Source organism: Chrysemys picta, chromosome 1 (genome assembly GCF_011386835.1).
Source record: "Chrysemys picta bellii isolate R12L10 chromosome 1, ASM1138683v2, whole genome shotgun sequence".
Taxonomy (NCBI): Eukaryota; Metazoa; Chordata; order Testudines; family Emydidae; genus Chrysemys; species Chrysemys picta.
Window position 1 is genome coordinate 114,615,484 of NC_088791.1, and position 25,512 is coordinate 114,640,995.

General features: G+C 41.7%; 1 protein-coding gene across 5 annotated transcripts in view; it reads right to left on the bottom strand.

Annotated features, from left to right (window-relative positions):
- Positions 1-4,806: 4,806 nt before the first annotated feature.
- The window catches only part of RERG (RAS like estrogen regulated growth inhibitor), a 115,844-nt gene continuing 95,138 nt past the window's right edge, over positions 4,807-25,512 (bottom strand). For 3 of the 5 annotated variants that reach the window (XM_065567377.1, XM_065567369.1, XM_065567381.1), the window contains exons 4-5: positions 12,088-12,161; positions 4,807-10,170 (exon numbers count right to left, since the gene is read on the bottom strand). In XM_065567377.1, the coding sequence (XP_065423449.1) occupies positions 9,760-10,170; positions 12,088-12,161 (485 nt within the window). In that variant the 3' untranslated portion in view covers positions 4,807-9,759. The remainder of the gene's footprint in view (positions 10,171-12,087; positions 12,162-25,512) is intronic. The other 2 variants (XM_042849127.2, XM_005288060.4) reach the window with 1 other exon arrangement.

The following is a 25,512-nucleotide window of genomic DNA, read 5'->3' on the forward strand; positions in this document are numbered from 1 at the left end:
TATTTTTAATAACTCTCTGAAAATAGCCATTCTACTTCTCTTCTTTCCATTTTCAATGAAGTGTCCTGCTGGTGAGAAGTGTTTAGAATGAAAGCCCTATGGGTATGGTATGGGTGTGTGCAGGAAAGAGTGGCAGTGTGTATTTGGACAGTCACACACACTGATATCTAAATACATTAAACATTCTAGATGAGCCACTTCTAGGGTTGAGAGAATAAATCAATCAGTGTGACCATTCAATCCTCACTTTTAGTTTGAACCTGCCAATTACAGGTGCCAATTAGTACCAGTCATGGTGATATTTTGTGATGCGGATATTAGTTCCTTTGGAACTGATAACTAACTCTTCATGATGGTCACCTCACTTAGTAGCAATCTAGGCTAGATTTGATCCTAATGGTGAAAGTTTGGTATCCTCATACTAAACCTCTCTATTCCTCTATCCCTACTTCTCCCATCCCGGGAGAATGCTAATTATTTTCAGGGGATCCTGGGTACACCTAGCCCACCATATCTTTGTGTATAAATGTCAGAATTCATAAGGGTCTTTAAGTGGTTTCTTTTCTGAAAAATGTCATGTAGAGATCTCTCCCTTTTTTGCCCCTGTCTATAACTACCATTGGCATCTCCTCTGATATCTTCCCTATTGTGCTTATTTAATAAAATGTGCATGTCCTAACTGTACCTCTAGAGAACTATTGTTTTTAAAAGAAAGTGTCTGATGGAGGTTGTACACTTCACTTCTACTGCAATATTGGGGGAAAAAGTGAGAGGAAATAAAAGGCAGCCTATGGCAATTTTTTTCTTAAAGAAACTCATATATATGTTAATACTTGTAGAGCATGTTCACTCCTGTTTTGCTCTTTTCAGTTCATGCAGGCATCTCTCCTCTTTACTTCTGGGCCAGCATTAAGCACATTAATGGCATGGTAAAAATATGCTCATCTAGTATTTCTAATAACATCTGGTGATTTCACATGTGCCCTTGAATTCTATTCTACAGATGTTAGGCACACCCCAGAGTCCACTGAGGATGGATGAAATAGATTGTATAAAAGATTATATAAACTTCTGCCCTAAACCCTTGAACTTAATGCAAGTTAAACCTTTATTTATGTGTGATTAACTTTTCTTTATATATAAAAATAAATTTTCCATATACATCGGCACTTCTTGGTTCCAGTTATTTCAGACCCTATGTGGAAGTAATTCAGATATCATAACAAATGATCATGTGTGTAATTGCAGAGCTGTGCTGCTGACTCACTCTGGCAGCCAGACCATGTGGGTCTCACTACCTCCAGCGCAGAAGTATAAATGCTGAGTGTCTTTTCTGGAGCAATATAGAGGACAGGAAGACACACACACACACACACACTAAAAACAAATAGCTCAGGGAAGAACCTTGAGGGCTAACATTTATGCTGGTAAGCACAGTCCTGGCCTTAGAGCTTCGCTACATGATTTAAGAATAAAGGGGATCCCTCAGGAAAGGAATAAGTTTGGACAATAACCTGCGTGCATGGATGAAAGCACATGTTAGGAATGGGATGGCAACTAGAAATGGAACCCGCTCTTGTGAGGTTTTTCAACACAATTTTATAGATAAACTTTTGATAATCTGAGAGAAGAATACAGGCTTTTGGTAAAGCACAAAGATAGGAGTCACAAGGCTTGTTGTATTCCTGGCTCTGCCAGGGCAAGTCCCTTAACCTCTCTGTGCCCCTGTTTCCCTATCAATATACAGGTAATGATACTTCTCTACTTTACAGGAATGTTATGAGGCCTCATTCATTCATCTACCTAAAGTGCTTTGGAATTCTTGAATGGATGATACTATAGAAGTTCAAAGTAAACACTCTGAGGTTTTATCTGACCCAGACTCTGAACTCTAAGGGACACAGTAGTAGTAATACTGAGCAACCGAAACTAAGTGACATTAACAAGGATCCTTAGTGCCTTTGAAAACTAGGCTGAAGTTATTATGTGACACAAGTATGTTTGGTCATGTCACCCTATAAGTGGCTGGACCAGACATGTGAAATAAACCATTTACTAGTACCAGATAACAGAGTTACTCTTAGTTCATGTGATAGGGGCCCATGCTTTTGGTTCTAAAGGTCCAGAGTTCTATATCTTCATTGAAAGGCTTGGTAGGTGGTGTTGTATTAGCATCAGATTATAATAAATTTCAGAACTTAGAGATGAATATGGGACCTTTTTGCTCCAAAATATATCTTGGGTAATGTATTTATCTTGTCTAATGTCTTAAGAATTAAAGACAAAATATGTGCCATCCTGTTCTTTTAATAACCACTATACATTTGTAACTTGTCATGTAGATAGAGCATGGAGCCAAGGTAATAGAGTTGTTAGGAAATTATTTTAAATTGTTTAGGGATAGCCATTTCTCATAGTTCAACATAAACTAATTCTAAAACACGGAATGATCCAGAAGCTATATTTCCGCACTGGAATTAAAACTTGGACACCATAAGCCTGACATTAATTTCAAATTTCAACTCAGTTCAACTGGCATTAATACTAATATTTGCATTTCTTTTGGATTAAATTTGTAAAAATATTTTTACAAAAAAAACTGTCATGCATTTTATCTTTCTAATTATATTTCTGGGTGGACCATCAGCATACCAATGTCCTGTTAATAAATTATAATGCTTATGTGGAAAATCCTAGACTCCTTATTCGGGAAAAATTCCCATTGAAATTAGTGGGAGTTTAACCTGTACACAGGTTATATGCCTTGTTTGTTTTTATTTGATTGTATTCTTAGTCATTCCATCTGAATATATTTGACAACGATCTTTACCATGGTAACTTTGACTAGGGCAGAAGAGGTAGGTTGAAGCTCTAGATAAAATACAACAATAGTGACCAAGCCTATTAGACAGATCTATTAATCAGCCACTAACTGAAAGTACATAGCTAGCAATGGATAGATTGAACTCGGGGATTGCCTTACTCGGGGCTTGTCAACAGGGAGGGTATGTTATTGCACACCAGCTTGAGTGTAAACTCTAGCACGCATCAGCATGTCACACACTAAATGTCTGCTGGTGCATGCTAAAAGTTCCCTAGTGCATGATGACACAGTCCCATTTCCAGTGCTGGAGTCCAAAAAAAAAAAAAAAGTGCCGGAGGAGGCAGAAGTTTGTTCTAAATATTAAGATGGGAGGGGGGAGGCCAGAGATGCAGAGGCCCTGGGAGGAAGCAATGGGGAGTAGTGGTGGGAGTTGGGAGGAAGATAGGAGCAGTGGGGCAGGCCATGGGGAGCAGGGAAGCTGACTCCTCACAGAGCCCACCCCATTCCTGTGTCCCCTCAATCTGTGCCTGGCAGGGGGGCTCCTGCTACCCAGATCCAGCTCCAAGCTTCCAGCAGCTCCAGCCCCTCAGCTGCCTACCCAGTCTGGTCCCCACTGAGCGCCCCCTAACAAGGCTCAGTACCAGCACCTGCCAGCTCAGAGGACACTCTGCAGCCAAGGAGGGAAAGAGGCTCCTTTCCTGGCACTGGCTCCCTACATTAGGCACTGGCACCAGGGCCCTGCTCACCCTCTGCATGGAGGCTGGGAAGTGGCTACAATTAGCAGAAGTACCAGAATGGCATTCTAGGTCCCCAAAAGAGTCCAGGAATGGTGTTCTGGCAGAACCCAAGCCCTGCCCATTTCGAACTGCAGTAAGTCAACCCATACTAGAGAACGTTTAGTGCATGCCAGCATCGTCCCCATGGGCAGTTAGTACGTGGCCTGCAGATGTGTGCTAGAATTTCTATTTCAGCTTGTGCATGCTAATGCACCATGTAGACAAACCCTTGGAAGTGAAGATGTGACCATAACTTCTTGTTCCTGAGCAAATAAATGCTACTGCCAATAAAACTGACACACTTGCAAAGCTATAGTTCTAGCGCTGAAGCTTGGAGATCTATGAATAGAAGTTGTTACTGTGGATGCAAATAGTTTTACCACTATCAATGAATTAAGCATCAGATCTCCCAGGAGTTTAGGGAAATGTTATTCCTCATTTATAGCTAAGGAACTGAGATGGAGAGTAGTTATGTGGCTCACCGAAGATCGCACAAAAAGTCTGGGATAGAACTCAGTTCTCTTGACAAAGGTCCTGTACTTGAACCAGAAGACCATTCTTTCCTAACAAACATTCATATCAAAGTCTGTGAACTAGTAACGTGTTAATGTTTAAACTTTCAAAATCTGACTGCAACACAATGTCTACCTATTGTATTCTCATGATGGAATACTTCTGCTATGTAGCCATAGCCTCTTTATAGGTACAGATTCACCTACAGTCTCCGACAATCCTGGAGACTGAAGTCCCATTTTAACCACAGCTATTCGATGGTAAGCTTGCACTATTGATGACTTTTCCACAATACCCCACCAATCTGCCTCAAATCCAAGGTGGAAAGGGATTGCCTATAGGGTACAGGGAATAGGGTAGCTATGTCCCTGTCCACTCAGTCATTGACTCTACTAGGACTGCCAACAAAGGGCTTGATTAATCCTTAGTGTAACCCCACTGAAGTCAGTGGAGTTACACCAGAGATGAATTTAGTCCAAGGTGACACTTACTGGTGTAAATCATGTAAATCGCTTCTGTGATACGGACCTATGCCCACTAGAATCAAGACTGAACTCAATTCCCATAGGCCACCATCCCAGGCAGTTAGTAACATCACAAAGTAATGGATGAATTTCAAGCTCTTTGCATCTTAATGGCCATATAGTTCCTGCTTGGCATATGTAATGGAAATAAAGCACATAACACCAGAGCTTCTAAAATTACACTGTTTTTATTATAGATTTACTTATTCAAAGAAAATAAGTCAGCTACACCAAGCTGTCAAGGAGTATTGTTGAAATAAAGCCTCTATATCTTTACAAATGCTTTTTTTTCCTCTTGAAAGTTATGTAAATAGTTTGAGCCATTAGAGAAAGAGAGAAGAACTAGAAAGTCTATGTATACTTAATCTTTAGGATCTTTCCCCCTTGAAAGCTAAGAATTGCAGTACTGTAATTTATTTTGCAGGAAACTTTTTGAGTCTAGTTGATGAAGCAGTTATAGTTTAAGAGCCTGATTCTTGACTCTACTCCAGCTGTTTGGCACTGCCCTAGTGGCACATCACAACTGGAAAGCTGGCTTACCTGGCCCTTGCAGGATTCCCCATATGGCACAGGGCAAGCATAGAAGCTCGACACCACCCATGTCATAGGGGGTGCTCCCAGGAGAAGGGGGCATGGTTTAGGCATCCCTATGCCCTGGTGATCCTTAGCTGCCAGGGGAAACAGCCTGAATGGACCAAGAACTGGGGGAAACACTAAAGTGTTTAGCGCCATTTCCTGCCCCCCCATGCCTAGCCTTCAACTTTACTGAGCCTATCTCAGCTACAACTTAGGATCTAGCCTGACCATATTTGAATAAAATCTCCACAACATTTCCTAGGGAAATGCCAGTCACTGTTTCAGGAAAATCCCATTTCTTCTCATAGGGGTAAGACAATTTACCTTACATTTAAAGGAAACTGATTAGGGCCCTAGAACAGTGTAGTTGGCATCCCTCCACCTCCTTCTTAACAAATTTAGTGCTAACAATAGGTGTCACTCCAGAGTGACAGCTCTGGAGGCTGAATTCCAATTATCCCTGATATTTGGGAACAGCCACATCTGGGGGAAATCCTGTCTCCAATGAAGTCAATGGCAACCACCCTGAACTTTATGGCTTTGACCCACTTATCACTTACATGTCAGAATAAGGATTGCACAGACCTTTGTCAACCAATTTCATGCAGGCAACCAAATAGCCAGATTGCTATAACACTTTTGATCAGCTTTGAATTGCTATAATTGCTAATGGTCTAAAGCTCCATATTCCCTTATAAATGCTATTGCATCTATTGGATGCCTAGGTGTTTTGGTGAAATATCTGTGATTCACACCAGTTAAACCGATCTGTTCACTCTGGGCCAAATCCTGAACAGGTTATTCAGGCAAAATTCACTTTGACTTTACCTACGGTAAGACCAAAGGACCATGTTTCAAAAGGTATTTAGGTGCTGAATTCCCAGAGGTAGGCACCTAAATATCTTTAAAAATCTGTCTAAATAAAAACTGAGTGAGGACTTGAGGATTTGGCCCCTTGTTAATTGAAAGACAGAGTATCAGAGGTATCTGGAGGAAAATGAACATGCAAGAGTTCAATACAGAGAGCAGTGATTTTCTCTATTTTTATATTGTTCTTATATATTATCTATAGGCGTGGGCCTTCATATTCTTGTATGTCAAAATACATACAGTTATATATAATTTGGTACAATATATGTGCCGAGTATATATGTACCCAAACCCCACATACAAACATCCCCAAATTTGGGGAAAGTTTATCTTGATATGGATCCAAACTTTATGGTCTCTTCCCCCCCACCCCTTTTTCTGTAATGATTGCACCAATCCGCTAGATATGAACACCCCAACTTGGAGAAAGTTTGGATCCTGATCCAAATCTTGCAGTATGGGCATCTCTAACTGTTTATTTGTGACTTCAATGAATCACGATCAATGATGTTGAACTAATGAGGAAACTTCTTTAGGGGAAAAGTGCAAAAAAGGGGGATGGGAAATACCATTAAAAAAGAAAAATTGTCAGTAGGAATACAAGTGAAGGCTTTTAATTACCCTGTTTCCTGCTTGAAAGATCAGTGGATATGGGTTCACTTTGCATTTGCACCTTTCAACACTTCGGCATTTTCTGGCTCATTTGAGAAATTGTAGAAATAGGAAACTTCTACAGAACAGCCAATAATAAATTACAACAGCTAGAGAAGCAGTAAATTAGACTGTAGTCATACTGTGTTACAATTGGCTTAACAATCAGCCCATTAAACAGAGGAAAAACAACAGCACTCTTAATTAAAAACAAAATAGAAACAATACCCAAATCACAAAATAGCCCCCATTTTTTTGTCCAGTCATCTGTCATTTGCAGTAGTCTCCAACCTCAATCTTCACAAATAAACGTTGCTACTTTTAATAGAGGGTCTCTCCTTAACAAGTAAGACACGTTTGCTCAGCATGATGTGTTCTTTCAAAAGGGATTTCATTACTTCCCCATAAACTAATGTTAAAAGGAAAGACACATTTTCAAGGGACATTGTCAAGAAGTAAGATAATAATTTACTATTTCTTTAGTTGACAAACCTTCCTACTACAAACATAGTCATCGCCTTTTAAAAAGTTAATTTTGTGTGTGTATTTTCATCTGCAATTTTAATCTGAAAATGTAGTCTATCCAAAGAGCATCATGACATCCCATGTTCTCTCTCACTGATCTTCAAATCAATTTCCTCAGTGTACAAGTAAAATAATGTCACTCCACACACACCCATTGCCAAGTCTGCAATCTTGCCCTGGGATGTAAAGGTAAGGTCTGTTCTTTTGGGCTCATGTGATATCACATTATTAAAGATTACAGGAAAAACGTAGGTCCTGAACCTGACGACACTTTCTCATACATATTAAGTTAATCACATGCATGTTTGCAAGATCAATGCCATAGTTAACAAGTGTTGATGCATGAGCCAGAACAGAATCTGGCTCACTCTCCCACAGCTATGTTGACTCTGCATTGCTAACAGGAGTAAAAAAAGGCAAAACCTGATTGTTGTCACTAAAGTTAGCAATATGACTGACACGTTTTGGGAAGATCTGTTGAATGAGAAGGTAACAATTTGTTGCTCTTCTGACCAGAGCCATGCTTTGAAGATTCTATTGTAGTGTTTGCAACAGAAAACGTGTGAGCCTATGAGAACCAAAAAGAAGACTTACTCCACATTCAACAGTCTAATTTCACTGTCCCAAATGCGATGAAGTTCAGAAAGTAAACGAAGAGCATATAGGTCTTTAAAGTACACTTGAGTATGAATTCCTTCAATGACAGTCATCAGAGAGAGTGTTAGTGACATTGTTCGAAAGAAAATGAACTTGACAGAGTCTCTTTAAGTCATTCCTGGTTTAAAAAACTGATTTAGGATTCCTGTTTCCTGCTCACCTGGAAGCAGAGGGCTTAGTCCACTATGCTGCCCCTTATGTGGTCGTTTACACTTGTGCAAAGTGCTAACAAATCGAATATCACCACTTGCCTACCTCTATGATAGCATTCTCTGTCCATTTTTCATTCTCCTTGCACAGGCGTAAATTAAATGACTACACAAGGTGCCAAGCAGTGGAGAATAAAGCTCAGAGTATTTGCATAGAAGGGGGATGTTAATCAAAGGAAAGAGCTGCTCAGACTCCTATTAGTGGGTCCACCCAATTGCCTGTGACTCTGCATGATGGTAGTCTTGGTTCCATTCCTAGCTGCCTAAAAGGGTGTAATGTAACTGCTAAGAAAGAAGCATAATCTGAAAATTCTTAACTACCTCCTAATTCTAGCTCCTGTATATGTGTGTGTATGTGTCTGTCTGTCTCTCTCTTTCTCCTCCCTTTTCCCCCTCAAGAGGGCCCCAGAAATGCAGCCAATAGGTGAGTAAAGTAGAGGGAAAGCTAAGAGCTGGCTGAAGCCATAGGGATGGAGGAAAGGAGAAAATTAAAAAATCAGATCAATACTGTTAAAAACTCAAAAAAGCCTAAAAATGTCTTCTCTGCTGGTTTAAACTAACCATTGGCTCAAGCCATAAAATGTAGATCTGTGTTCTAAACACCTGAAAGTCTGGGGCCTTTTGGCTTGTCCCATTGTAAAGAAAGGGGCCATTTACATTGTATCTGCATATGAGTTTGGATTTTGAATTCTCAGTTGTCCCAGAATTTGAGGCTTGGGCTGGGCCTATCTTTAGTTTAACGTAAAAGTGGATGCATCATTTTGGATAAAGCAGCAAAGTGGAACTTTCATCAAAAACTCATAACTAACCATAACCGAATCTCTGGAGCTTCACTAGTAGATTGGTTATCTTTGTTTGATTCCCACCCCCACCCCCCCACCCTCACACACAAACTTCTGTTCTTTGAGGTGGAATGCTGAAATTGCCTTCAGAAAAGTTATTTATGTTCCCTGCCCACTTTTGCAGATTCGAGAGACTTGGAAAACCAGCCACATTTATGTCCTTCAGACCTATTGAAATTCACCCATCACCCCGGTTGAAATCTCTACTGTCATGCAATATTTTTCCTATTTTAAATACATACCTAAGAATGTAGGCACTAGTATTGGGCTGGAAAAATAATACAAGAAAAGAGGAGTTATAATAAAAGAAATTGTGTGTAAATTTAGTGTTCGTGAAATGTGCCAGAATAACAATTTTGGAGAGTACAATAAAGCAGTCTCCCAGGTGATTCAGTCCTTGGCCTCTCTGCTGAGGATGCCTTGAAGGACTGAGACTCATTACTTATAGGCCACTGAGCAGCCATCAGAAGATAATGATTTTCAATCATTACCAATCTGGGCTGGATTGGAGCCAGCAACCTAGCTGTCTCATAACCAATCCTTTGAGTCATCCAATCCTTTAGAATGTCTCTATGATGTTGGATGGAAATGGTGTGGAGTGGATGCTACCACTCAAAAACCATTTAAATAAAGTAGAAAGGAATCTGCCCCATATACTCAAAAAGGGATGACGTGATTTTTTTTTTTTTAAGTAAAGCTTTGACCAACTTTTATTTTAATATGTCCTGGCTGCCTCCTCCCCACCCCAACCTAATCTTCTCTACACCGGTTCTCTACTTAGTTACAATTCTTTTAGCTGCTGATTTTGGTGAGCATCTTGTTAATCGCCTGCTTGACGTGGGTGGTAGAGCTCCGTCTCCGAGTCTTGCCCTGGACCATCTTACGACGCCGTACCTCACGGCAAAGCTCATAGAAGGCCTCCATGATGTTGCCTTCACCTGTGCAAGCGGAGCACTCATAAAACGCACATGCCAGTTCCGTGGCCAGCTTTTCTCCTTCTTCTGTGCTGACCTGCCTGGAGTGGTCCAGGTCTGCTTTGTTCCCCACTAGGATCAGAGTAACATTCTTGGGTTTTTTAACTTCATCCAGCAAGTTCTTAAGTGGCAGCACTTCCTCAAAGCTGCCCCTGTCGGTGATATCGTAGACTAGCACAAAGCCTTCACCCCATCGTATGTGTCCTTCCTTCTGAATAGTGTCCTCCTGCTTGGAAAGAAGGACACCAGTTTAAGGAGAAGATCATGCACTGGCTGAATACAGTGGGAAATTAATACAAGCCCTTCAGGTAGACATCCGTCCCCTAGGCTGGCCTCTCAATGACTGAGCAGGGTGCAAAGCCATTTACACCTGGGCAACGTGGATGTAAAACTACAACTTTTCTGATTTTACATCCATTCTGCAAAGGTGGAGATGACTGCACAGGGTGCAAGGCAGTGGAGAATCAGACCCTAAGGATCTATAGCTGTGAGCGGAATAATGTTGTTGTATGTCCCTGTAGTAGATTTTGAGGAAAAGTCTGATTGGTTTGGATGGGTTTCTGGTGGTTTTCAGTGTGAGCACCTGCCGGTGTTTGGTAAGAGTGAATGGTGGCCATGGTGAGGCAGAATTTACAGTGTTTGTTTTGGTGGGTGTAGCTTACAAGTTATACTTGTGTCCTGGCTGTGCATGGCTGACCATAGTGTATGATCAGCTGGCGGTAGGAAGTGTCTGTTTGCCACCTATATCCAGGGCCGGTGCAACCACTAGGCAAACTAGGGTCTGCCTAGGGCACCAAGTGGTTGGGGGCGGACAAAAGCGCGCTCCGGGGCAGCGGTGGAGTGGAGGTGAGCTGGTGCAGGGGGGCGCGGGGAGGGCCGCCTGCAGCAAGTAAGTGGGGGGGCGGCACACAGGGGACCCGCTCCCCGCCCCAGCTCACCTCTGCTCTGCCTCCTCCACTGAGCACGCCGCCCAGCTCTGCTTCTCTCCCTCCCAGGCTTGCAGCGCCAAACAGCTGATTGGCACTGCGAGGCGGGAGAAGTGGATCAGCGACGGTGTGCTTGGGGAGGGGGAGGAAGACAGGTGAGCTGGGGTGGGGAGCTGCCGCATGGCTCCCTGGGCTGGGGGGTAGGGAGCTGCTGCGGGGGGGGGGCGCCCCCTCAGGGCAGAGAGCTGCCACGGGGGGGGTGCCTCAGGGTGAAGGGGTGGTGTGGGGAGCTGCTGCGGGGGGGGCGGGGGGCGCCTCAGGGCGGGGGGGGGAGCTGCCGTGGGGGGGCACCTCAGAGCGGAGGGGGGGTGGGGAGCTGCCATGGGGGGGGTGCCTCAGGGCGGAGGGGGGTGTGGGGAGCTGCCGCAGGGCTTGGGGAGGGGGCGGAGCAGAGATTAGCTGGGGTGGGGAGCTGCTGCGGGGGGGGGGTGCCTTAGGGCAGAGGGGGGGGCGGGGAGCTGCCGCAGGGGGGGCGCCGCAGGGCGGAGGGGGGGGGTAGGGAGCTCCCGCAGGGCTCGGGGAGGGCACAAGGTGGAAGTTTCACCTAGGGTGCAAAACATCCTTGCACCGGCCCTGCCTATATCCTGGTATTGTGATTCCTTTCTAAGGGGTTAGCTTCGTGGGGTGCTCTTGGGTGTCCACATAGGTCACTTAGAGGAATACTGCTAGACTGTCTGTATCTCCTCTGGATAATGGCACCAGGCAAGAGTGATAACCCATTAGGGAAATCTGGTAATGTGATCTGGGCCAGGCAGGTCACTGTTACCATAGATGACACTGCACTGATTTCATGCAGAGCCTTCATCTTGCAGATTTATGTGGGAAGCTCCTTGTGCACAGAGACAGTTGCTTCCAGATGATGAAGTGGAATACCTTGGGGCACCTGCTGAAGTTCCTTACGCAGCCTTTGTTACAGTTAAGGCATGTAAAATAAAGAGTTCTCCAGATGGTCACACACTATCTCCACCCGCTCTTCCACATTACAAAACTCTAAACATCGATCTGTGTGCAGCACCCGGGTCTGGCAGCCACTGCTCAGAGTGGCATGGACTCTACTTGATTTTAGTCACCGGAAGTGTCGTGCAGCTGCCTTACTCTCACCCCTTTTCTCCTGTTTATTCGTGTATGAGAATCAGATCTTCCGGACTGTTCTCACTCACCTGACCAGCTGTGTCTAGTATCTCCATGGAAACAACTTCATCATCAATAGTTGCCTGATGACGATAGGTAGACTCTTAAAAATAATAAAAACAATTTGAGAAGAGTTTAAAATCTAAATGCAGATTGTTAGAGCAGAATCTTCTATATGTTCCTTGCTACTGTTCTATCACGCAACTTGAAGTACTGTATTGATGTTCTGTAAAGCTTCCCCAGCATCCATGAATTGGAGCTTTTTCATACATAGAACATCCTAGCTCCTCTTCTCACAGCTAAGATCTGCCCATCTCTCCCCAGGTGCCACCCCATAACCTTCTTTTATACCCCATCTTAGAACTATGACTGTCCATAGACACAGCCTTTGTACATGGGACCTCTGCAATTACCACAAAGGGACTGAAAAATTTAAAAAGTTAACCAGCTATCCAGTAATATTCACAGGCCTGGGTCTTCCTATTGGACAATAATATAAACAATATCTGGAGCATGTAACCCAAGACATTTCTGTGATGGAATGTTTAAAAAATCATCATAACTTTCAAAAATGAAACTGGTTTCAATGACTATGGCTCTATTTACATCAGGGCTGAATTTGATCCAATTTGTTTATTCAGACTGGAACGTGGCACTGAGGCTAGCACACTTATTCTTTTTTGTTTTTAATGGATTTTTTTCCCTTCCGTTTATTTTTTTAAGAGGAAAAAGGGCTAAATCATATTAAAATATCTTTCAAACAATCAGCATAAGTTCTTTTCAAAAGATTTTCCTATAATATCAAACTAGCCAAAAATACTGAAAGCAGATGCAGGCTTCCATATTTCAATATATTAGACTGATTTAAAAAAAAGTTCTCAGTTAAAATAGTTTCTGCAGTACATATTATTGTTACCGCTAGATTAAAAAGCTAAATGCACACACATGGGATAAGATGGATTTACAGCAGACATGAATTTGGTGTAAGATCTTGTAATTAAAAGAAGAATCCTGGGTTCACTCAGGACATCTCTCAGAACTGTATTTAGCCTGTTTATAAACTCTTCCTAGAATACTTGATGTACCCTTCACATTCCTGCTTGTTCCAATAGATATTATCTTACTTGCTAGTATTACATATGGGGGTTGGAGTCCATTGCTATGGACGCTTTTTAAGTGGTCAGGATCTTGGATTTGTGCCTCACTGAAAGCACAGCAACACCAGCAACAGACAGCCTTTTTACCCCATGCTGTGAGGATACTTTCTCTACTGATTTGGAGGGAAGAGTGCCACCTCCTGAAACACCAATGCTACTTATTTGGAGGTCTCCAATTAAAAAACTGACCATGCCTGTCACTGCTTAGCTTGAAATCTGACCAGATCAGAGCTGAAAGTGGTGTGGCTGCAGACCAGGGATCGACTCATGCTACCCACTAAGCATAGCCCTTACACTGTGATAAAATTACAGAACAGCAGGATTTATTTTCAGAATGTTTCTTTGAAACATGCTGAAATCATCACTTTTCTAGCAAAGACTCAAAGCAATGTGTATGATTTATAAGAATTGCCAAGGGGACTTAAACATACACACTATCCAGGTTACAGGAAAATAAGGGTGCATTTGCTGCCTCTAAAGTTCTGGAAATAGGCAACTAATCAAATAATTAATGACACAAGGACGCTTGTTTTATCTTAATGAGTAGATGACACTTAAGTGTGATAGCATTTGACCTACAACTTGGAAAATGATTCGTGCTAACATTCAGATTTATTACTGTTGCCAACTCACAGATGGTCTACATCAAAAGTCAAATGCACTTGATGTAAAACTGTAGCCAGCAATTCTGATCACTTTTCATTGTCGGAGATTTACATTTTATTTGGTGCAAATCTCTTCAATGGGAATGGGAGGATGTGCTCAAGGAAACTTTTTATTGAACCAGAACTTCTGAAAGGTTTTATGTTCTATGAATGTCTCTCTTCCCTACTGAGGGATGCCACTTCTCCAGAATAATGTGTTTAAACTCTCACATTATTCTCCCCCACCCAACACCCTCTCCCCCACCAAAAAAGTAACTTGCCCTCATCACTCAAATTGCTTTAAGTGGTGCAGCTGTCACCAATATGGACAAATGGGCAAGTCCCTCCATCAGTTAGGCAGGTGGAAGCCAAATGGCAAGTCCCTTTGTTTTCAGTTTTTATTTTGTTTAAAATTTCCCAAGAACTTACTGGTGTTTGTTACAAAACTGTCAAAATGGGCAAAAATTGGTGCAAAAATTAACTTCACAGTTTTCTGCGTAATATCAGGCTAATACTGGGGATGGGAGAACAGGAAAAAGAACAACAAATACAGAAAAGTAGGCCATCAGTGAAGAGGTGGCAGAGAGGAAGGCGTCATCTCCATCTCTTCTGCATTCGGATCCACTTCAGAAGTTCAGTTACCTGGTTAGCCTTCAAAATAAGACGTAAGTGGGATTTATGTAGGACATATGCCTTGTTCTGGCCTTCTGCCCAGGGGTGAGTTTTATCTTGGATGTGTAGCATTGATATGTGTAAGAGAGGTGTGAAATGTTGGTAGTTGTTTTGGATAAAGATGTATCTGGTTTTGAGCTTGAGTAAGGTTTGTGGATTTGAGGCAATTTTAATGATATTTAGCACTATCTGGATGTTTGTGAAAAAGCCATTATTAGTCTCAAATTGACAAGTATGAATTTCGACTAAGGGCATGGAGCCTCCTAAAAGCCCAGTGGATTAAAGCACAGGGCTGCCAGCCATGGCATCTTGAGTTGTATTACCTTTCTGAAATTAAATGGTCTTGACTTTGCATTTCTGTAGTACTTCACACAGTACAGTACCTTGCTTTACAGTAGTTCAATATCATTACTCCTCTGCACGGTACATATAGAGAAACTGCGACAGAGATGTTAAAGTGCTTTGACTGGAGTTGGCATGATCTAGTTGATGAGGCTCTAACAGAAGAGAGTGGTCTTCTAATTATGGTTATGATACGGACTTTTCAGGTGACTATGGGCAATTTCCTGAGCCTTGGATTTTCTGCCTGTACCACGCACAATATGACCTGGTAATAATTCCATACTGTAATTATATGGCTACCACCAACTGGGTGGAAGGAAAATTTTATAGTTGTGTTTCTCTGTCCATAAAAGCTTGAATCAAAGTAGGATTTTGCTGGCCCCTAAGGAACCAGTCAGCTACTGTGGTCAGAGCTGTGGTAAGCCAATCGACATCAGAAACTCTGAAATGGGGCTGTAAAACTTACCACTTGACCCCAATTTATTATAAACTTTGCAAGTTCTTGTTAGCTATTGGGGTGTTACACGTCATATAATATTTTTGGTAATTTAAAGAAAAGGGGTTGCTGACCATATTGCTTTGGACCTACCGTTGATCTCATTGCTCTGATGGGTTTCAGAGTGGTAGCCATGTTAGTCTGTATCAGCAAAAAGAACGAGGAGTACTTGTGGCACCTTAGAGACTAACAAATTTATTTGGACATAAGCTTTTGTGGGCTAAACTGTATATTCTGCCTACTGTATTTTCCACTCCATGCATCTGAAGAAGTGGGTTTCAGCCCACGAAAGCTTATGCCCAAATAAATTTGTTAGTCTCTAAGGTGCAACGAGTACTCCTCGTTGTTTTTATTACTCTGATGGTTTCACTTTGTATAATAGTTCATTCTGCAGCACTTTTCTTCAATAATACACACGTAACTCTTTCAAGATTCATCATTTGAAAAATTAAAGCTCATCCTTTAAATATTTAGATCATACCAAGGGGCCCCAAAAGCATTTCTGAAGCAACATTAGTCAGTTTATTTTTTTTAGCCTACAGTATATTGGCACAATTATTCAGTCCCCATTAACTAATGAACTTCTAAATTCCCAGATGCAGAAAGTCTTTTACAAGAAGAAGCAAAAAACCAGATTGAAAGCTTTCCCTGGGCTTATTTGTGCTATCTTGTTAATAAGGGTATTAGAGAATCACTGTATTTTTCTAAACAATGGATTAAAAGTCATTATGAAAAAACAATACTATTACAATTATATAGAGAAAATATTGAAGTATATGATCCACAGAATGCATTTGCATTCTGAATGTCCTACAAAGCCTGAGGTTTTGATAAATCTGATAGCATCTCTGTGCCGTGCTTGTAATACATTCAAGGGAGATTTGGGTTGTATTTACTTGAAGAATGAACACATTTTCTTGTCCTGAATAAAACTGAATTGGTCAATACATTTGTTCCAGAAGAGCATATTTCAATTCAATTTTTTTCTCTGAGATTCACTTTGTAGCTCTTGGACCACATCCTCAGTTGGCATAAATTGTCTTTAATGGAACTACACCAACTTACACCAGCTGATCTGGTCTCTTGACTCCAATGTTTTGCTCAGTACAAATTCCATGGATATGGGGGGAGCAGAAAATGGGGGTAAAGTGTTGTCTAACAGCTCTGAAAGGAGATTTTTGCTTTATGCTTTTAGAAACATGTTTATCATAGGAATAGGCAAACCAATTTGGATGAAATAAACACCTCCACAACTTTATCCCAAACTTTGAATGGTAGCCAGGTCTGTTTTGAGTACAGATGGGCCCAAATTCTTTCTCATCCAGAGTTTTGGCTCATGTCCATCTCTAGTTTTAATGTTCAAAAAAAAGACAGCCTCACTGGAAGGTGATGTATAGAAATAGCGTGAGAAAGTTTGTGCTCATGGTGTCTTCCACTCCCATGCAACCTGGAAGCACTGGAGACCTAGCGAGAGAGCCTGTTCAGTGAAATTTTCAGACCAGTCTGTAGACCAGTGAGATGCAGACAAGATGAAATGAGATGCAAGCATGTAAACTTCTGCTTGCTTAATTGCACTGAACTTTCAAACCATCATTTAAAAACTTCATTTTCCCTTGGATGAAGAAATATGCATAGGAGACTAGTGCTTGCCATAATTATTTGTCATAAAGTAATGAGCCAAAATCTCCTCTGTTACCCCCGTAAAACTCCATGGAGGTCACTGGCATTGCATGGTGTATATGCCTGCAGAATTCGTCCTGGTCTGATTTGAGAACCGTGAATCACGGCACACCTAATTTACCTCCATTCCACACAAACCTAGTGTTGTCTCATATTGTTTTCCATGGATTTGCTCCAGCTGCATGAGTAAATTTTGACTTTCTTCGCTGCTCTCTGCATCTACTCACTTGCTTCCTCTCAGCCCTTTTCAATCTTACCACTATTAGGACCAGGGACATCTTCTCTTTAGCACTTACCAACTAGAGCATGACTTTGTCTGTCTGTCTGTCTGTCTGTGTCTCTCTCTCTGACTCTTCCCCCTCCACCCATCTTTTGTCAAATCTCATCTAAAAATATTTTTCTTCCTTGCCTGTGACTCATAATTGCCTACTCCATCTCTTATTGCCCTTATGACATGCTTTTATTTTACTGGAGTCAGTGGAGCTAATGTTTGTTCACACCAGTGGAGGATCCGGCCCTATGTGCTTATAAAACAGGATTTTTTTTTATGTTGAATGCATTCCTTCCCCTCTTTTTATTATTGTCATATATGCAGAGCCATAAATATGCATGGGGCTTTCCATTCACGCTATGTTAAAGTTACACGCTAAAAATCGCAAAGGGTAAAATTTCCAAAAGCACCTAACAGCTTGTCTATATAAACACTTAGGGCACTGCAGGCTAGTGTGGGGTAGATTTACACCTCACCTTGCTGCGAACCAACTGTCAGTGTGGACCTTAGCTGCTGCACGCTAGAAGTTCCCTAGCGTGCTTTGATGTACCCCACGTTGAAATGCGCGTAGGTTAAAGGACACTGGGGAATTTTAGTGGGGGGCAACAGGGTCCACATGGATGCTTAGTGCATGGCAGGCTATTGTGTGGTAGATTACACCCCAACTTGTTGTGAATTCAGTGTTTTTATAGACAGGCCCTTAAGCCCAGGTATTTAAAACTATTTCGGCATTGCTATGCTCAGTGTCACAATGCCTAACTGGTTTAGGAGCCTAAATTTCATTTTCAAAAGGTATTGTCACTAAGGAGTCTAAATCCCATTGACTGTCAATAGAATTTAGACTCCTAAGTGCCTAAATCCCTTTTGAAAATGAGATTTAGGCTTCTAAATCAATTAAGCATTGTGATTCTTACTGTTGCAATGCCTAAAGAGCTTTAAAAACCTGGGTCTTAGTGATTTAGGCTCTGAGGCTCCTAAGTAATTTTTGAAAATGTGATTTAAGTTCTTAAATCACTTAAAAATTTTAACCCAAAAAAGTCAGGAAATACAAAACTTAAGGCTTCAACAGATAATGTTCTATGTTCCATATGCTTGTCTTTCAGTGCAAAGTTTACAACACCCACAGCAATATTAAGCTACACAAAAAGCCAGAAATGTGGGTCTAGAAAATATGGAAGTTAAGGCTGAATTTTACAACCCCCTTTGTGCCAACTGTCTGAGCAGAAGCCAGGCAGGGCGATACGCAATGATATCAGAAAGAGCGCGAGATTCGCTAGGCTATGTTAAATGATTTTGCGGTGTCAGTACTGACCAGCCTCAGAATTTTTCAAATTTTTATCTTTTCCTTTCTAATTCTCCCCCACCCCAATCCAAGCAGAGGCACTAGTCCTCAGAGCGAGTTATGTCCACGACAAGCTTCAAGTTAAATGAGCCATTCTTTTGGGATACTGTATATATGTAAAGGCTGCTATAAAAACAGGCTGTATTTTATCACTGCCATCAAGAATGCTACATCTTGAGACTGATTCATATTAAAGAAAACATAAAACCTATTAAATAAATGATTCCCACATTGTTCCAAGCTTCTTCCTCTGCTGTTCTTCATTGTGGCCTCTCGCTTTTGAGTCTGCCATGCTTTTTAAAGGCCAGTGTCATGGACTTAAAAAGTTCTAGGCCATGCCCATCTGCTTCCTTATGGATACTTCAGAGAAACCAGGAATGTTTTCACAGCTCATTTCCATAATACATTTTATATAAATTCCCACTGCAGAGGAGCACAATGGGAGGCAACAGAAGATATCTTAAATTTGTATGAGGTCAAGTTAATTATTCTTTGAAAATGGGAAAATTAAGTCTAGGAGAGGTGCCTACCATGGTACCAAAGGGAATGGTGTAGGGTCCCATCCTATTTAACATTGTTGATCCAGAAGGAATGAGTAGCATCAATAATAAAATTCACAGATGACACCAAGAAAGCAGATTGCAGCTGGCCCAGTATAAGGCCCCATTCCAACACAGCATTAAGCACAAGCCAAAGTGGAGAAGATTGTTCCTCTTAAATCCTTGCTTAGGAGCCAACCAGAATCCTATTGCTTATAATTCCTGAGTGCAAGGACTAGGAAAGTCTAAAGCCACTACTAGATTCCTCCCAAATTGGCACTGGGCTAAGGAGAGGGTATTGGTCTATTGGGAAGCAAATGCTGCTCTCTCTAAAGGTTTTCACAGTTTCCAAACTGGAATGCACTGCACTAAATCAGTCAGAACACCTCAGGTACCCAGCTGATGTGGGGCACTTCCTCATCCAGTAGCTACTAAAGTTAGACACTTTTAAATCAGCAATTCTGGATAACTTGCATCTAAGAGTTTTAAAAGAGCTGGTTGAGGCACTCACTTAGACCATTAATGTTGATTTTCCGTAAGTTTTGGAACTTTGGGGAAGTTCCAGGGGACTGGAAGAAAGCTAATGTTGTGCCAATATTTAAAAATGGTAAACGGGATGACCCAGTTAATTATATGCCTGTCAGTCTGACTTTGATCCCAGGAAAGATAATGGAGCAGCTGATACAGGACTTGCTCCATAAAGAATTAAAGGACAGTAATATAAATAATGCCAATCAATATGGGTTTATGGAAAATAGATCTTGCCAAACTAACTTGATATCTTTTTTTGATAAGATTGCATGTTTGGTCGATAAAGGTAACAGTGTTGATGTAATATACTTAGACTTCTGTAAGGCATTTGACTTGGTACTGCATGAAACTTTGATTTAAAAAGCTAAACATATAAAATATACATGGCACAGATTAAATGGGTTAAAAGCTGGCTAACAGGTCTAAAAATGTAATGTAAATGGGGAATCATCATCGAGTGGATGTGTTTCTAATGGGGTCCACAGGGGTTGTTTTTTGGCTATTTAAAATTTGTATCATTGGCCCAGAAGAAAACATAAAATCATCATTGATAAAGTTTGCAGATGACACCCTAATTGGGGGAGAGGTAAATAATGAAGAGGACAAGTCACTGATTCAGAGTGATCTGGAGAGCTTGATAAACTGGGTGCAAGCAAACAATATGTGTTTTAATATAGCTACAGGAGCTCCTCACTTAAAGTCATCCCGGTTAACGTTGTTTCAATGTTAAGTTGCTGATCAATTAGGGAACATGCTCATTTAAAGTTGTGAAATGCTCCCTTCTAATGTCATTTGGCAGCCGCCTGTTTTGTCCAGTGCTTGCAGGAAGAGCAGCCCGTTGCAGCTAGCTGGTGGGAGCTTGGAACCAGGGTGGATCGGCAGCCCCCCTATCAGCTCCCCCTATCAGCTCCCCCCTCCCCTAAATTCCCTGTGCAGCAGCTGTCCCTCCCCCCACAGTAAAATCCTCCACCTCAAAGAAGTGTGGTCAAGTTTTAATGAATTAATGTTTGTAAAGTTGTTTACGTTCCATGTCTGAAAAGTGCGTAGAAATGTAAAGTGTTTATCCAAAGGCTGTATTTTGGGCAAAAATCTACCAGTGTAATATTAAAAAAACCATGGAGTGATATTTTGCTTGTAAATAATACAAACTCCATTGTCTGTGGCATTTCTCTAACTTCACTGTATTATTTGACTGTGATAAGAAAAAAAAAAGATGTTCATGGAGGATGTGAAGGACAGGGGACGCTGGTAAAGAATGTCTTACATTTTAATTATGTTGCCATTTAAGTTTTCTTGATACAACAGACTACTAGAATTAGTGATGATATTGTTTGAGATTATTAGCTCTCTGATATCAGTTTAAATATAATATATAGATTACTTTAAAAATCTTAGTGTATGTCTATACTTAGACTGTAGTGCTTCCGTGTACATACTACCTATGTTGACGGGAGAGGTTCTCCTATCGGCATAGGTAATCCACTGCCCCCAGAGATGGTAGCTAGGTCAACAGAAGAATTAGTCTGTCGACCTAACACTATCTAAACTGGGGTTAGGTCGATAATCTTTGTCTCCCCAGGGCATGGATTTTTCACATATAGATGTTCTGGACCAAAATATATACTGTAAATATGCAGCCCAAAATTGCATTGGCCTTTGTTATTCTGTCACACTGCAAACTCGTTTGTTGCCACTATCACAGCAGGTCTTGCTTGACACTGTAATATCCCTAATTTCTCCCTCCTTGGGCTGCCAACCCTCCAGGATTGTCCTGGAGTCTCTAGGAATTAAAGATTAACCTTTAATTAAATATTATGCCATCTGATGAAACCTCCAGGAATCCATCCAACCAAAATTGGCAACCCTATGCCCTCCCTTTTTGTTTTGGATTCCCCTGCATCACCTGGGATGCACTTTCCCTGGGTGAATCTCATTTTATTTTCTCATACTCCTAATCTCCTTGTATGTTGTTTTTCTTTCATTACTAATATTTGCAGCTCCCATCAATTTAGGCCTTTATCACAGCTGTCATGTCACAGCATACTCTGAGGAAGAGTCATAGATTTCAGACTGTGATCCCTACTTATTAACACTGGTGAACAGAAACTCACACAAATAATCCTTGTAAAGCCAATGGGTGAAATCCTGGCAAAACTCAAATTGACTTCAAATGGAGTTTCACTCAGTGAGGCTACTCATTTGAATAACTGCTCACCAATATCACTGAGACGTCATAATATGGCCTTTGGGGTGAAATGGATCCCTATGACAAAGGGCCAACACAAGGCCTGTGCACACCTGCAGGGCTTGCCTGGGACACGGGGCTTCTGCATACGTGTGAATAATTCTGCTCCTGAGAAGATATTGTCTGGCAGGCATGATGTGCTTGTCCTTCTGCTGTCATGGCAACAGGCAGTGGCAGTGCTGCCCCAAAGGGTCATCCTGCAGCTGTGCCCTTGCGAACACTTCTGCCTGCCTGTTGTAAACCACAGTGCTGTACCTATGCTAGGCCAGCGAGGTGGCAAACAAATGCTCATGGTGCCATTGCCTAGCAACCAGAAAGCATCAGATTTAGTGGTACTTAGGCCTTGGGCTGGTCCTCTCCACAGAGGTGAATTTCACCCTGTTATGTTTGGTGTGATGGATATTTTTTAATCTGTAAATAGAGCAAAAATAAAATGGAGAGCAAATATTTCCAGTTCCACAGAGGGGTGTGGTTGATAATTAATGTTTGTGAAGCACTTTTAGACTGCTGGTTAAAATGTATCCTAGATGTGCCAAGTGTCTTTAGACTTTTTAAAACCATAACACATTTCCTTGTTTAGTGGAAATTGTGAGCTTGTTATAGAAACAGATGTATGGTAAAAGCCTCCTGGTGCTCAAATCTCCGCTTCCCACCAACTTGTATCCTAACTAGAGAAAATCTAGTTGAAACACCCAATTCAGACACCCCAAACTTTGGAGCAAGAGTAGATCTGGATCTAGCTCTTGAAGTTTGCAACTTTGGTCTCTCTCTCTTTTTTCTATGCACCTTCTGTATCCTCGGTGTGTATATAGAGCACAATGTTTTGATTTGTTATAAGCAGAGATTGATATGCCTCATATACCCAGGCAGGTAAGAAATTAGTAGAGCCCTGAAAATGTACCGATATCCACAGATATCCACAGACCATGTTTGAGGATTGGATGCGGATACAAATTTTGTATCCGCAAAGAGCTCTAGAAATTAGCCTCAATCGCTTGGTACCTTTAAAAAAAAAAAAAAAGGTAGCAAACATCTACCGAGAAAATGATAGAGGAATGTGCTTAACTAAGCAATAATGATCAAGATGTAGGGCAGCCAAGAGTTGGCTGATAGTTAATACTCTCTGGGTAATGAGCTCTGCTGATATTGTCATTCCTAGTAAGTTGAGAATGGAAAATTAAAATATTAAGCGTGATACAGTTGTGCAGGGTCAGAGTTCAGGGCAGCTACACTTCTATTCCCCCTCTATGGTCCAGCAAGGGCACCCCTAGGCTTCTGGATCCCAGCTGCCTCCTCTCTTGGATGGAGACACATGTCTCTCTCCCTCTTGACTGAGATATTTCAAGGCTGACAGCTCCTGGCCTACAATAAGAATTCCTCGGTGAAGTCTGGTTTCCTAAGCAGGCCTGCATTACTTTTCTTCTCAGAGACAGTCCACAGTGTAATTGCAAAAGCTGTTACCACACAGCTCTTTCTAAGCAAGCACATTTATTTTTAAGGTAAAAGCCTTAAAGAGAAAATATATTAAAAACAATAAAAGAACCTACTAGTAAGCTTACCAGAGATCAACCCCTCACTCTAAGGATTCACTCTGGCTGGTGACCATCCTTCAAATCCCACCAAGGGGTTATCCCATGATTACGAGTTCATAACTCCTTTTCTCAGAACAATAACACAGACTGAGCCAAATCCATCCAACCCTTCCCAGGAAAGATTACACCCCCCATCCCCTGGTACAGAATGTCCTGTCCATTTGTTGGTTCAGAAAAAAGGTCACACGTAAATTTTAACTCAGGCTATTTAATTAAAATTCCTTTCTTTGTTTTATGCCTGTAAACTCCAGTATGAACCAGTATATGTGAGCCTCTCTCCAGGCGGTGGTAGCAGCTCTCTGGAGGTGTTACAACCTGAGTGAATTTGCCAAACCACTCCCAACTGTTATTAGTGGGTTGTGGTCCCCCTCCCTTATGAAATTACACACAATCCCTGGCCCACAATGATACATAAACTTAATTCAATAAGGTTTAGCTTAATTCAATATGGTTTGTCCAGGAAATTGCCCAAGCTGTCACACAGGGCACATGTATAGAAATAATATCCTGTGTAGCAACCCTAGTGCTGCAAAACCCTCACTTTAAATGGAAGTTCCATGCATCAAGGGTCCTTAACAAAGCCATGCTACTCATTCATGCTCCCTCTTCATGTGTGTGGCATCTGAACATTATAACTTGGGTCCTGGAGATGTAATAATACACTGCACACAGAGGTAACATGGAGTCTCTAGTTTTTATCTTGAAGCTTAAAGTGGTACTGAATCCCATAAATTCCTTTTAATCTAAAATGTATGATCCCTTTCAGGAATTACAGGAGGACAAGGAATTTTATGATGTTTTATTCACTCTAGATAGAGTGAATTTCCTGTGCCTTGGAAGTTTTGATGTAAGTCCTGGTAGAAATGGGAATTGCCAAGGGAAACCACTTCTAGCATGGGAGAGTTAATGGATCCCATTGGATCTGATATAGAAAATCAGCTGTAAACATGACTTTTTTTTTTTTTTTTTTTTTGTTGCTTGCAGCCTCAGTGTTTCTGGCAAAATCTCTTGTTGCTTAGTAGCCGTGTGGTATGCATCTGTTTTAGTTCTACATTTGAAAAGGCACTTGACAAACATGCTTATCCTCAATGTGGGGTAAATATGTCACACTGACACAGTTTATGTTGCTTTAAACAGAGAAACAGATTGATATGATTCTACAGAAGAACAGAACAAAACCAAACCAAACAAACCTCTCTCCGTAAAAAGCCATAGTAAACCCAGCTATGTAGTATCTAAAGAGATGCCTATATGCTGTAAGGGTTAGGGCACTTGAGAAGTGGCAGATCCCTGTTCAAATCTCTTCTCCCTCTTAGGCAGGGGGACTTGAACTGGGGGTCTCACACTTCCCAGGTGAGTACACTCACCACTGGACAAGAAGTGATGAGGGAGGTCATCCTCTCCCTACCCTGCCCCAACTGTTTTGTGTAAGATTGCCTATGAGGGCCTGATCCAGTGGGCAGCCTCTGATCACACCTACCGGATAGAGCCCTTCAAGCTGAACATCTATCTTCCCCGGTGTGTAAATCGCTGAGGGGCTTAGGTGGGAGATGGGTGTCTGGACACCCACAGGGAGGCAGCAGTGTGCGCTCTCAGAGGCAGAAACATAGACTTACTGCAAAAACGTAGGCATTGAGTGAGTTTAGGTACCTCCAGCATTTCAGCAGGGGTTCTGTGCATTGCAATGGTCCCAAGTGATTTGCACAGCTTACACAGGAAATGACTGTCCACAGGGTTATTCCTCCCTTGCCCCTTTGAGCACTCTTCCCTAGCCCTTCTACCTTCCACAAACAGTGGGCAGTTACTCCGAAGCAGAAAACTAACATCTTTATTTCCATGGGTCAAATTCTAGCCCCACAGAAATCAATGGGAAAACTCCGGTTAACTTCGATAGGGGTAGGTTTTAACCCCACATACAGCCTTTGTTGGAATGTATTTATACC